Here is a 15,139-nt window from a genome sequence, read left to right as displayed (position 1 = left end):
TTATAGACTTATAGAAAGAGATCTTCTAAAAACGTTACAATGTATTACTGGCACGCAAAACCTTAAATTAGAGTGAATAAATGAAGACTCGGCACACCACTTCTGAAAAGTTGCCGACCCCTGGCTTATATTTTACTCAAACACCTCCAGTTTGTTAATAAAGTTAATTTTAAAAAGTGTAATAAATATGCACAAACATAAAAATCCAGATCTCATTCTAGTGCCTACGGGATTCTTCATGAATCCCAAGTTGGCCTGCAAATTCTTTTACATTTATATGACTCTCTCTATATATAGTGCATAGACTGCACTGCTATAGTGGGAAAGTGAGGAAGGCCATGAAAAATTTGGCACTTGCTGCTAATACATTCACTAAATTCAGAAGATTGTGTTTTAAACATTTCAGAGCTATTTTTAAAAGGTTACACAATGTTTTCAATTAGACACCTGTTATTTAATTTACAATATTTTTATTGTGTCTAACAGAACACTATAAATTTTTGTTTTTTTAAAGTCAGTTTAAGGTGGGTCCCATCCCCCTCCAATCTTTCTGGAAACAAAGTCTTTCCTTAAGGCAAATTCTCCCTCCCCCCACCCATAAAAAGCAAGAGAACCAGCCAAGTCTGGAGAAACGTAGAAATTCCTAAGGTGCCTCACAGCGTCGGGTCCTAAATGAACTCCCCTCGGAATGGAAGTTGGCTACGGCTCTGTTCCTGCCAGCGATAGCGGAGCTTGGAGAGAGACTTGTCTTCTAGGTTCTCAAACTCAGCAAACCCCAGCTGATTCAGGATCTCGTAAACTCCAGCCTTGGCTGCCACCTGAAAGCAAAGGAGGGGGAAAGGGAGAAGGAAGAGTCTTAAATTCCTCTGAGTATACAGGCTGGATTGTATCGAGTGCAGAAGTTTACCAGGATGACATTCCTGTTGCCCTTGATGTAAAACCACCTGGGTAAGTGAACAGGATTAAAAAAAAAACCACACAAAACAAGAAGGGCAACTCTTACAGAAATGTGCTTTCTATACAATGGTAGGGAAAATGATGTGAGTAATGGGGGAAGGCAGCAGATGTCCGCTGCTGCAGCTCTGCATATCTCTAGGGAAAGAAAGGGAAAAAAGAAAACGGGATTTTTCTCTCCCTCTGCTTTGTGCAAAACTTGCTCCTATTACAGGAATCTTTAACACCACTACAGCACCTCCGGTCTCCTCTCCTAACAGCTCCTTTCAGCAGTACTAGCATGGTTCACCAACCTGGCACAATCCCCACCGAAAACCAAAGCAAACAAATCACCAAAAGCCAAACCTTTGGGTGTACTGGGTCACACAATATTTACTAATGCCACCAACAAAACAATACATCTACTTTTTTCAGGATGAAGGGTAGAAATTTGTTTGCCCTTCTCCACTCCTCTGGGGCCTCACCCATCCTCCATGAGTTCTCAAAGATAATTGCTAATGGTTCCAAGATTGCTTCAGCTCATTTCTGAAATTCCCAAGGATGATTTTCATCCGGCCCTGCCAACAGGAATACTTCGAACATATTTAAATATTCTTGAACCTGTTCTTTCCTTATTTTGGCTTGTGTCCCTTCCCCCTTGTTGTTAATATTAGTTGTATTTGGTCACCATTAACCTTTTTTAGTAAAGACTGAAGCAAAGCAGCCATTAAACACCTCAGCCTTCCTGATGTCATCAGTTATTAGCTTCTCCTTCCCTGCTAAGTAGAGGACCTACACATTCTTCAACTTTCTCTTGCTCCCAATATATTTAAATAAACCCTTCTCATTGCCTTTTATATTCCTTTCTAGGTGTAATTCATCTTGTGCCTTTGCCTTTCTGATTTTGTCCCTATATGCTTGTTACTCTTTTGTACTCCTCCTTAGCAATATATCCATGTTTCACTTTTGTAGGATTCCTTTTTGATTTTCAGTTCACTAAAGTGCTCCTGATGGAACCATATTGGCCTCTTACTATTCTTCCTATCTTTTCTTCGTATCAGGATAGTTTGCAGTTCTGCCTTTAATATTATTTCCTTCAGAAACTGCCAGTTCTACTGAACTCCTTTATCTCTTAATATTTTCTTCCCAATGGGACCTTACCTACCAGTTTTCTGAGCTCGTTAATGTCTGTTGTTTTTTATAAGTCCATTGCCCTTATTCTGCTGCTCTCACTCCTTCCTTTCCTTACAATCATGAAATCTATCGTGTCATGATCACTTTCACCCTAGTTGCCTTCCACCTTCAGATTCACAACTGATTTCTCGCTGTTGGTCATAATCAAGTCTAAAATGGCTGTTCCCCTAGTTACTTCCAGCTCTCTCTCAAACAAAAAGTTGTCCCCAATATAGTCCAAGAACTTATTGGAAATTTTGTATTTTACCATATTACTTTTCCAACAGCTGTCTGGGTAGCTAAAGGAGCTGTGGTTGTTGTTAGAGCGGGTAGTTAGAGGAGCTGTGACAGGTCCAGTGCATACTTAACCTAACAAAAGCTTGAACTATGGTCATACATATGGTAACAAATAAAACCTCGTACTTTCCTACATCTGGTGCTTAAACATTTTATAAGCCACTTTTTAACTGTTTGTGTAAGCATTTGCAGGGTTTGTTAGCTTTGGCGGAGTTCTGGAAAAGTTACAGTGTTGCCTTGTTTTTGCTAAAAATGTAGTGCTTATGAAAGGGCAGAGAGGGACTGACAGCACTTCAGCCCAAAGACTTCCTTTTATCCCTAAGCCAGGCACATGCCTCCCCTGAAGTACCTCAGACTTAGCCTCAACCATCCCCCCTCATGGATATGTAAAGTGAACAGGGGTGGAAGGGAGACAGATTTAAATAGCGTACATACACTGCCCTTGCTGTGGGCATGCTAAGGAAACAGTCCTGTTACAATCAATTCCTTTTCTGTTAATGCCTGGGCTCTCTGAACAGACAGCGCCTGCAGCCCGATAATGCATGACAGCCTCTTCATTAGGAGAAGCACTCTGTATTATCCATGGGAATAGAAGATAACCAATGTATCACCCCAGGGTTGTCAACTAGATAAATAGTCAACATCTTTCAAATAAAAAGCTATTGGATAGTTCACTTTTTATCCATGGTCCTATACAATGATTAAAAAAACCCAACAGATTTTCAGATGCTCTCAGCACTTACATAGGCAACAAACGCATTACAGCTATTGTACTCAGGAAAAAACAACAGGTAAGCTTCCATTTAGAGAAAGCGCTATAAGAGTGAATATAGACAGGGTTTGCCATGTAGCCACATCATCCACATAATGTCATTTGGTTTCAGTGGGAAGATAAAGACTCATATAGGAAGTTACCCAGCGTGTGTCAAAGTGTTTCTTGAGAAAGAGAGGCTATCAATTTAGAGACCACACAGTTCGGTGAGAGACAGAGGTTGGCATAGGGAGAAGTCTTCTACCAAACCAGTGAGACCAGAGGTCTCAAATGTTTGGTAATCAGGATTCTTACTGAAGTTGTTATATACACATAAACCAGATTCTGCACTTTGTATGCCATCCCACACAATAAAGAATGTTAAGGGTGCAAAGTGAACCACTCAGCCAGGACATGCTGAAGTTAAGGTTGTACAGGTATGTTTACCTCTATCCCTCTTTACTGATATCAGCAAGAGGAGAATCATGCCCAATGTATGTTTCAGTTAACAAAGCTGCTGCAGTGAATAAACAGCTGCTTGTTTGAGCTCCTGTCTCAATGCCTGTTTCTAATTCAGCACCGGGATGCTCTGAGTGACTTGCAGGGGAGGCTCCAGGCCCCAGCACGCCAAGCACGTGCTTGGGGCAGCATGCCCCGGGGGGCGCTCTGTCCGTCGCCAGGAGGGCGGCAGGCGGCTCCGGTGGACCTCCCACAGATGTGCCTGCGGAGGGTCCGCTGGTCCCGCGGCTTCGGTGGAGCATCCGCAGGCACGCCTGCGGGAGGTCCACCGGAGCCGCGGGACCGGCGACCGGCAGAGCGCCCCCCGCGGCATGCCCCCGTGCTTGGGGCGGCGAAATTACTAGAGCCGCCCCTGGTGACTTGATCTTATCCTTTCCCAGAACTTCCACTTCCACACACACCCTTCATCTGTCTCTGTCTCTCCACCCAGCTGCTGTCAGCCTGGGGAAGCTAGCTGCCAATCTTGCACCTAATTAGTGATTTACTGAAGAGTGTAGCAGAGGAGCTGCCATTTTATTCTATAATGTAGAGGGGACTCATTTGCACATGAATAAAATAAGAACTTTTTCATAACTTTCCCCTTTGCCAAAATTCAACAGGCCAAAAATCATTTCAATATTGGTCAGCATTAGGTCAATCCTTCATGTTTCCTTACTGTTTAGACAATAAATATCACTTTAGAACCCTTCTTCTTAATCCTATCAGTAGGTTCATTGTACTCTAAGGTGCTGAAAATGATGATCATCATACCATCTTGTATTCAGGTCCTCCTGCATAATGCGATTACATGGCCATGTAATCAGTCACATAATTGTCCTTCTGTGATGATATATGGCCAGAAGTGTCTATCAATTGCGCATTTCAGTCTGTGATCATAATGTGCTCTATGTGCTTGACTTCTAAGATGGTGTGTTAGACTATCAAAGGGGAGCAGACAGTTCCAACACACTCACCCACAGGAGACAGGCCCGCATCAGGCTAGGGATTACAACCCATTGAGACTGAATGGATCTAACTGTCCAAACACTGCAGCAGCCATCAAGAGGGAATTCTCCCAGAGAGGCCCTATTGCATGCTCAATTGACTGGAAAAACCGACTGTCAGGCACCAGGATATTTCACACCTGGGCCCATAAACAAAAAAATGATTCAGCAATATGGTAATTTGACCCAGGCCCCACACAGGGAGGCTGGTGCATTGTTGAACCTGTCAGAAGGAACCAGTCAGAGCGAGAGAGAGATTGAGACAGACATGCACAGAGAGATCTTGGTGGTTTAAGAGAATGTGAGTTGGGTCTGTTCTATTCCAGTAATGAGACTAAATGTGTGTGTCAGCTGTTAGTTGTTTTAAAATCTTTTCTTGGTTCTCTAATGCTTTGTTCCAACTACTAAATAAAAATACTTTAAGAAGGCTGTTGTTCAATAGCACTGGTCACAGATTCCCAGAGGGAAGAAATGTAGTGCCTGGAACCTAATCACATTTGCGGTGTGATAAGCGATTGGTGTGCACAAGATATCATGACCAGAGCCTGGCCTAAGAGAGGAAGAACTGCAAAATTCCATGCAAAACTGGTCAGAGCCAGAGACCTGTCCCCGGAGGGCGTGATTAGAGAGACCAGAAAGGGAACGGAGGTACAGCTAACTCTGGACCCAGGGCAGTTTTTTCTCTGAATTAGCTCCAGAATCTCAGTTTTCATTAGTTTTTAAAAAATTAAGTCTCTACTTGCTATGCTTGCAAAGAAAGCCTGCAAAACGTAAAGTGAATATACCAGTGCAGTCAGACCTGCCTGAAACTGCTCACTGCTTGAAACTAGAACTCTGGGAAGTGTGAACCCCTCCCATCCGTCTCGCTTTGAACCCTAATGAAGTACCTTATATGTCATTGTTGTTAACTATTTCACACATATTAGTCTGTACTACTCCACTGTTGGAAGTAGAAGCAGAGAGTAGGCCAGGATGCAGTGGATGCTTGCTGGAGTAGGAAATGAGGAATTTAGTTCTCCCTCCCCAAATTTAAAGTGACTTTCACCCTTGTCTATAGGGTGACCAGATGTCCCGATTTTATAGGGACAGTCCCACTTTTGGGGTCTTTTTCTTATATAGGTTCCTATTACCCTCCGCCCCCATCCCGATTTTTCACATTTGCTGTCTGGTCACCCTACCTGTCTAGAAGGCAAAAGAGAAAGAGGAAGTGCACCTCTCTCCATATTACTAGCTCCCACCCCATCTGTCCCCTACACAGCTACCAAAACTCTCAGCTTCCTCCTCATCCCCATAACTTCCACAATGCAATCTTGCATTATCAATATAAACATAAAACCAGCAACACACTGAATATGTAAGGGTATTGCAACATTAATGCAATATCAAATGCTAAAATAAGGTATCCTGTACAGCCTGTTCTGTACTTCGCTACACTGCCTGGGGGATGGGGAGGCTTGGGAAGACACTCCTGAATCCTTGCCTTCCTGCTGCATAGGACCTAGGGCCTTGCTTATATTTATATAGCATTTTTCATTCTGAAACATCTCAAGCAATTTACAGAGGTAATATACAGGGATCATCCACCTGCCACTGTGAAGAGTCACTTCTAGTGTGGAATCATGCCACTATTTAAGTGATGCTACCTAACATTTTAGGGGGAGCGGGGGCGATACTGTATCCAACTGAAATGACAGAAGGACTTTAGACAGGAAGGGCCTGCTTCTCCTCACACTAGTAAATGAAGTTACACTGTGAAAGTAAAAGAAGAATCAGACCTCAAAAAGTATAATGACCCAGGCTGGAATCTGGCCAGGACACCAGGGTTAACACACTACTCTTTAAAAGTGCTGTGGAATTTTTAGTGGCTGTAAGTGGTGAGGGGGCTCATGGTGCTAGTGCACCCTGTTCTCTCTAGCTCTGAGCGCTGAACCCCCTTGTTTTATGATGCCTGAAATGCAGGTGGCGTTATGATGCAGGTGGCGTTATGAGCCAGGAAAACAAAACACATTCTAAACGAATCCCCAGGGCACAGCCTGAACCTCTCACTTTAGAGCTGCTTAAGAGTGGAAAGGAAGCAAAGGCAAGGGAAATTTTAAATATTAGTATAAAAAAAAAATCACAAATGTGAGTTCAGTTTGCCAATAGAACAAACTAGACAAGCTACTCCAGACTAGACAAGCCCTCCCATCCACTAAGTGTGTTTAGGAATAATGAAATCCTCTATGCAAATGCAAGGGCAGAGAATTAAATGACGTGCAGACTCCAGTTTCCATGTAGGAACATATAAGGCAGAAAAAGCGTAGACACTCTTGATGGCAGGAGCGCTATGGGGAGATAGACACATCAGCATAATTTCTGACCAACATAGCTACGCTGGTATAAGTTTTATAAAATTGTACCAACAGTACAATTTTGCTTAGGGGTGTGATTTTATACCACTAGAGTTATACTGGTACAATCCTTTGTGTGGACGCAGTTTGATCTGTATAAAGGTAACTTATACCAGTATAGCTTGTTCCTCTGCCAGTACAAGAATAGCTAAAAGCAGCTTTTCCTGGTAGAGCCACAGCGGGGGTTGTACTGCTTTAACGATGCAAGTACAACTTGTGTGTGTAAACAGGCTCTAAGAGCACAAAGAGGCTTCTGCTGGCAACTTTGAAGTGGAATCCCAATGCTTCGGTTTGGGTAGCAAAGAGCTGTTGCTTCATACTCTCTCATGTCTAACCACACACATAGGGGGGAGGAAAGAGGGTGGGCAAGACTAGCTCTGTAATTCAGTTTTGCTCAGGGCACTAGAAGCACTTAGGCTGCCTCTCCCTCCCCACTCCCACTGTTCGACAATGAAAACAAGGAAATAAATGAGGTGCCATTTCCCTCAGCTATTTCAGGTTGAACACAGCGGAGCACGTTTCAACTCCGATTTTGTTTTCAAAGAGAATGTTGGGTAAGGCAGCACAGATAACATTCCTTCCTCCCCTTGCTTTCTACACCCCTGATTTGGGCAGGGCACTGGTGGCGTTTTTCTCTTCCCCCTCCCTCCCCTCAAAGTGATGAATGTCCTTTTCCAGCACAGTCCCTTCCATCGAGATTGGGCAGGCTCTGATTGTAACCAGAGTTGGCAGATGCCCCTTTCATCTCTCTCCGAAAAGATCAAACATGCCAATATGAATTAGCAGAGCTAATTGAGACAGAGAGGGGAGGAGGTTTTCCCACAACACACAAGCCAGAGACTCCCCACTTTCTGCCTACACAAATGAGAGAAAGAGGCTAATCTCAATGCACAGATTAAAAAAAAAGAGAGAGAGAGAGAGAGTCCCAGCCCCCTCTCCTCCCTTTGTCCACTCTATTTTACCTTCTTACATTGCTCAGAATGACTCAATAACTAACCACCACACACATACACCTCACTTGCCTCCTCATTGTTTGTTTAATCTTGGAAGATCCTTTTTCACTGTACTGAGGCTCTTTAGGTGCAAATTTAGTGTCTTCCCGGTTTCCCTTCAATGTTAACGTCTAAAACAGTATTTTGCACAAAATTTAAGAGTAATTCAAAGCCCAAAATCAAATGTCACTCTAAGTTACAGCAGCCGAAGAGTATGTGTCACTTGCAGATACTGCGTCTTCAATTTTATTTTAGTATTTGATGCCTAGGTGCAATTGAGATGCATGGAGAAGATTTTATAAATATATACAGCCCTACGCACACATGTACACTAATAATAAGGTCTCTCTTCCAGCGTGTTATCACCATAGTTACAATTAGAGGTGCTCAGTCTGGAACACTTTTAGTTTAATAAAGTTGGAGCAGCTGACAGGGCTTTCTCTGTGGATGGCTCTGAACTTCAGAATTCAGTACATCCCAGTCTAATTGTAAACGGGCTGGACACCTCCCAAGGACCCTCTCGTGGCCTAGAGTCACTCTGTAGGCACCGTGCCTCAGTTTCCCTCTTCAGCTCAGGGCCCCTAAAATCAAACCAACTCTTCTTAGTTCATCCACACCCCTCTTTGGGACTGGATTTATTAAAATAACAAAATCAGACCCAAAATAAAGTTCTCAAAGCTTCCCCAAGTCCACACTTCCACTCTTTCCTGCTGGGGTCTCCCAGGTCATACCCTGCCTGGATTGTCTCGAATGACTAAGAGTACATATACACTGGGAAAAAAACAAAACAAACTCAGCAGTGAGTCTCGTCAGTCTCAGAGCCCATGTCAACTGACTCGGGGCTCACAGGGATCACATCCTGGGGCTAAAAATAGCAGTGCAGACGTACTCTCAGGGTATGACCACACTGCAATTAAAACCCCATGGTTGGCCCATGCCAGCAGACTCAAGCTTGCAGAGCTCAGGCTAAGGGGCTGTTTAATTGAGATGTAGATGTTTTGGTCTCAGGCTGGAGCCTGGGCTCTTGGACCCTTCCCCCTCAGAGGGTCCCTGAGTCTGGGCTCCAGTCAGGTGAAAGTAAGTTAAAGGACTTACGCCGGAGAGGCAGCTGCAGAGGCACTGGGAGCCCCGGGGCTCAGGGGCAATTTAAATGGCCTGGGGCTCTGGCCACCGCTACTGCAGCAGAGCTCCGGGCCCTTTAAATCGCAGGTGGAGCCCTGTCGCCGCTACCCCGAGGCTCCGGAAGCTGGGCGACAATTTAAAGGGCCCAGGGCTCTGGCTGCTGCAGAGAACCCCGGGCCCTTTAAATCGCCAGCCTGGGGAAATCAGTCCAGTCCAGCTTACTTTCACCTCTGGCTCCAATCCAAGTCTGAACATCTACACCACAATTAAACAATGCCTTAGCCTGAGCCCTGCGAGCCTGAGTCAGCCAGCATGGGCAAGCCATGAGTGTTTAACTGCAGTGTAGATATATTGTCAGAGTCCCCTGCTACAGCCTTCTCTTGTCCAGTAGCCAATCCCTGCCTTCACAAACTTCTGCTGAAGTCTCTCACTCCAGCTTCACTCTTGTCTCTCTCCCAGGGCACCTCTCTCTCTCTCTCTGCGGCTTCCTGCTGCTTGTCATAGGAGAATCAGCTCCTTCAAACTCAGTTCGTTCTACTAATTACACCCCACACTCCATCCTGGATGTGGCAAGCAGGGCTAATTGTATGGGGCTCACCAGCTCCAGGCCACTGTCCCCTTAAGGCGCAGGGAACCACATTACACCAATATAGCCTGAATCTGTTGGCCTTCAGGGAATACTGCAAAGCTAATCTCTTTTCCCAGGTTCCAAGGAGGGGAAGATGTGTTCAGGGCTGGGACTCGGGTAGTTTTAGTTTTTATTTTAATTTTCTGGTTTGGGGGAAGTTGCTAGGTTTAGTTTTGCTGCTGTAGTATTTGCATTGTTAATATGAAGCACAGAGACCAGAGTATGTATGTTTTTCTAATGTCTGATTTGTATAAATCCAAATAAATTAATAAATCATTTATTTATGATGTTTCTTTCCAGATCAGAACTTTTCCAAAGTTCAGGCTGTTTGGATCCAGGGTTTTGGTGTGGCTCATTATAGACAGTTCAGTGTATATATATACATACAGATATATATAAAAATGAAATGTATGAATGACATTTAAGAAATAGAGTTTGTATTTTCTCCCTGGAGAAATTAGACCTGTGGTTTGCAGTTTCAGACTCAGAGTTTATGCTGTTCAAATCAAGCTTATTCTTCCTTATACAATGAATTCTGCTTATGAAAAGGGTCTTTGGGACCCAGTAAGTCCTTTAAAAAAATAGAACAGTGACTTTTATAAAGAAGTGCATTTAGAGGAAACAAACCTATGGCTTTGTATAGGGGGCAGGCATTTCAGACTAGGCCTCACTACAGAGAAGCATTCAGAACTGATTTGTGTTCATGTACAGTGTGCATTCCGTTAGTTCTAAGATCAAGCCTTTGAAGGGTTGAGACATGGGAGAGGGCTGAAATTTGCCAGAATATTTAACTTTTTAGCTTTAAATTAAACTCCCCAAGTGGGAAGTGCAATGGGGTAGGTTCACACTGCAATGGGTACAACTGCATGAAGTGAGAACAACAGTCTGCTACAGAAAACAGTGGAGGAGGGAGAAAATTGACAAATATGCTGCTTCATATTTAGCATATTTCTCCCCACCACCCTTTTAGTTTGTCCAACTTAACTCTTGCTGGCAGAATTCATGACATCCTATCATGCTACATCGCCATGGGAAGTCTGACCACCTGGATACCAAAAGATTAAACTGGCCAAGGTAGCAGAATGGAGTTTGCTCCCTTTCAGCTCCTGCGGCTAGGAGCCATCATTTACATTTTTGAAAAGAATTCTAACTTGGGTTTAAGATATAGGATTTGAGCATCATGTGATAGTTTAAGATGTTAACAGAGCATTTGTTATATGTGCAGAGGATGCATCAATGTTGGTATTACAGGTGCTCTGATTCTACAGTCTTCTTAGCATATGCGCAACATGCACTTAACCATGATTCATCCCCAAATTTGGTCCGCTGATTGGATCATCAGCTTCCCTGGCCCGGGCCAGATACTGACTGGAAGCACGACATGAATGCTGATCCATGCCCATTCTACAGTGATGGGGGACATCTAAGAGCCTTTAACACCCAAACGCCCACCCAGACCTCTCACTTCCACAGTGAGCTCCCTTGATTGTGGAGGGTTAAAGCACATGAATGACGGTTGCCTTGACCAGTGATTTTCTTGATTTTCATTGACTATGTTACTGAGTGTTGCACATGAGTAATCTTAATTCTAGGCAAATGAAATCATGTTGTTTGAGTTTTATGTTTAAGTGCACTGGGACTTCCTGGACTGCCTACCTCTGCAGAGCTTGTGCAAATGTGCAGTTCAGCTAACCCCTCCACCCCCTTACACTCCACACACAGAAGTTTAATCTCTGTATTGAGAGATGTGAAGAGTGCACCAACTCAACCAACCTTTGCATGCATCTACAAAACCTTCCCTGTGTCAAATGAGTAGGACTGCTGCACAGAAAGAGTTGATTGCTTGTATATGAGAGATGCCAAAGTGCTGATAAAGGAGAAGCCTCAAAAAGCCCTTTGTGCCTGGGAATAATGGGGAGGAGGAGAATGCTTTCAAGGAGCAGTTTAATACCTCATAAAAAAAAGAGAGAAGGGGAAGGGGGGAAAAAAAGAAAGAAGCAGCCTGTCTCTGCCTCACTGCCCCAACAAGCGTCCTTTCAGTTTAATGGATTGCACTCTATCTCCCTCATTTCCTCAACATGACCTCATCCCCTAGAGACCTGACCCAGCCCAGACTTGTTTGAAGAGTTGTATTGTTTCCTGTTCTGTTTGTTTAGAGAGGTACAAATAGCCAAACCATTTCAAACTACCGGGGATTCGTTTTCAACAGTAACATTTGGAAAAGGGAGGGTTTCGGGATTTTTAGTGTGTGTTATTTTATGGGTGGGAGGGAAGGAGGGTACACCTATGCTGTGCACTGAAAGAAAATTACCCTAGCAAGGCCCCATTAACAAAACTCCTGGCAGACAAAAGATAAAATCATCTTAATCGAAAAACTACTTCCAGGACAAGAAAGCTATTAACCTCTAAGGATACTTGCCACATGTATAAGCCAGGAAAGAGAAGCAACAGAAAAAGTATGCAGAAGAAATGGAAATTCATATTACAACATTTTTATATATATACACACACACATGCACATATATACATACACACACACACACACACACACAAAGCCATGATCTGAAGAGGTAAACAGGGGTGTTGCCAACCCCCATCACCCCAAAGTTAGGATTAAAGCTCTGTCAGCAATACAATTTTTAACTATGTTTGTAACGAGTTAGTGGTTAGTCTCTACTCAGTTTGTAACCATGGCAACTCACCACATTTCACCCTTGCAAGGGGCCTACACCAGCACATGTTTGTGTTCCTGTAACCTGTTTTGCCATGTGAATGAGACCCCATACCTATGCCTGTGTAAGCAGTTAGGCAGGACATCCCAGAGCACACTGCTGCATGTGCTGCTGACACCACTTTATGCATATTTTGAGGCAATATAGGATAGCTGCTCAGATTTTCCCAGAAGGCACAGGTGCAAACATCATTAATCAGTGTTGTAGGTGTGGATACACAAACTCAGATGACACATGGTTGTGTTGTGAAAAATGCTGTTGTGGGGCCACAAATGGTTACAAACACACCTAACAGATAAAGGTGTTCACAGAATATTTGCAAAAACCTGGTTGTATTTGTATGATAGATGGGTCCTTAGTTTCCTTCCTATCCAATACTCAGGTTTTTAAAATTAAGATACAATACACACCATATTTCCACACTATCCTGGGAGGGTGGGACTTGGATCTCCCTCCACGCTAGCTGTGACCATGACCTCCCCAGATGGTGAGAAATTGAGGTTAGCGAGTTTTGACCTTTAGGGGTTCCCACTATATTAGATTGTTGTAGAGTTGTACCTGGTTGTCGGGTATCTGCTCAAACTCTTGAAAGAAATAGCTTAAGATGCTCCCAAGTGGCCCACTAATGCAGGATGCTGTGGTGCTACCACAGAAAACTCCAGATTTGCCAGATCCAAGAATCAGATAACATGGTTCCGCACAACAAATATCTCTGCAATTATGGCCACACAAAGCAAATTTATACAATTATACATTGTGGGACAAACACTTTAATTAGCCCCACATCCTAGCTTGCATCCATCCCAAACTCTCTCATGGAAGTCCTTGCTAGAAATCAAAAGCCAGTTAGTGAGTAGCTCCTCCCACCATCAAAATATGCTAAGTCTCCTTTAGCTTAGTCCAAAAAGCACTTGACTAGCGGTAGCAGAAATATACCTGCAGCAAGTTTCCCTCCCATGACACCCTCACAGGCAAAGCAGCTGATTTAGTGGTGACATTATCAAATCAACATCATAAGATTACTTGGGATATTTTCACTCTCCTGTCCCTTGGTAAGGATGGCAAAAGTGGTCCAGTTATTACTCCAAGGAGAGGAGCTCCCTCTGGCTACTTTTTCCAGTACATATATGAACAAATTCTCTTCTTACTGTTGCTAAACTCACTTCAGTAAAGAAAAACGAGCAAGCAGAACATCAAAGCTGCAAAAGCTGACAAATCAGCCCTAATCTATCAAGAATGCACAAAAATTCCATTTTCTTCTGTGCACGTCCATCTGACCAAACCACGGACTGAGATTAACACATCAACGCCAACCCAGAAGCCAGACGTTCTGAAGTTCAGTGTGCGGAGACAGCAGGAAAGAACAAAAGGGTATACTGGTAAATTCCTGCAAAAATCTCCCCCACGCAGAGAAACCATGGCAGCTAAGGGGCAGAAGGAGGAAAGAAAAAGGGAGAAGGATGAGGGCAATCTGAGTCCAGAATTCACAGGCTTCACAATATATGCATACCCTTCAGCTGTTCCCATCTGACAGCAGCTGCCTCAATCTTGGCAATTACCACTGGAATATAACCATTCCCCAAGAGGGACCCTGATATTTCAGATGCAGAAACCAATGTGCCAGCACTAAAGACAGAGCATGGTTTGGTCTAGTTTGTGGAGTGGGGGTGAATTTATTATTTATATTGTCCATTCCCTACTTCCAAAGACAGTTTTCATAACTTCAAAAGGTTCACCAGGAATAATCACTTCTGACTAGGAGTCAAGGTGATCTGCAAAAGCGTGCTCTTTTTAAAAAAAAAATTGGGCTTGTATCCATGTTTAACATCTTTATGATGTAGTGAGGGAGGGCCTAGCTTTCTGTTTGTTGCAGGGGAGGGAGGGTTAAATAATTGTTTTCTGTTTGATTTTTACCTCAGAAATGTCAGTGATGAGGGAGAGAGGCCTCTAGGGTCTCAGGCCTGGTCTATACTAGGAAATCAGGTCAGTGTGAAAAATCCACACCCTGAGCCATGCTGTTAATCTACCCAACCCCCGGTAGACTGGTTCTCAGGGAGGCGGAGTACCTAGGCTGACAAGAGAAGCCCTCCCGTTAGAGCAGTTAGTGTCTGCACTGAAGCACTACAGTGGCCCAGCTGCACTGTCTTAAGTAGTCTAGCCCTCACAGTATGGTTGCTATAAGCTCAAACACCTAATGGAAAGAGTGCAGTTTCTGACACTAACAAAAAGACATCCTTTATCCAAAATGTTCACTAGTCAATGATTCTAAATAGGTGTTACAAAAAATTTTAAAAGGTCAAATTTTAAAAGAAAGTAGGGGCCTACAGTTATTTAAGTACCTAAATCAGAGGCCAGATTTTCCAAAAGGTGCTGAGCATTCAGCAGTTCTTATGGATCTCAATGGAGCTGTTCTGTGGCCAGCACCATTGAAATTCTATACACTTATTTAGGTGTCTAAATACAGACACAGGAATGTAACTTAAAGCTCCCAACTGAGAAAATTTTAGTGAAAGTTTTAAACACTGACTAAAATTCCCTTCACCTCTCAATTGCTTACTTTTCACACCCTTGACTTTTGTGATGTGACTTCAGCCATCAGAGTCTGCCAGCGTAGACAAG

General features: G+C 43.5%; 1 protein-coding gene across 4 annotated transcripts in view; it reads right to left on the bottom strand.

Annotated features, from left to right (window-relative positions):
* Nucleotides 1–453: 453 nt before the first annotated feature.
* Nucleotides 454–15,139, bottom strand: part of PALD1 (phosphatase domain containing paladin 1) — a 193,793-nt gene continuing 179,107 nt past the window's right edge. For 3 of the 4 annotated variants that reach the window (XM_039482390.1, XM_039482389.1, XM_039482391.1), the window contains one exon: nucleotides 669–818. In XM_039482390.1, coding sequence (XP_039338324.1) covers nucleotides 669–818 — 150 coding nt within the window. Of the gene's footprint in view, nucleotides 819–15,139 lie in introns of all 4 variants that reach the window. The other variant, XM_039482388.1, reaches the window with a different exon arrangement.

Source organism: Mauremys reevesii, linkage group 7, assembly GCF_016161935.1.
Source record: "Mauremys reevesii isolate NIE-2019 linkage group 7, ASM1616193v1, whole genome shotgun sequence".
Classification (NCBI taxonomy): domain Eukaryota; kingdom Metazoa; phylum Chordata; order Testudines; family Geoemydidae; genus Mauremys; species Mauremys reevesii.
This window is presented reverse-complemented; position numbering and strand designations above follow the sequence as displayed.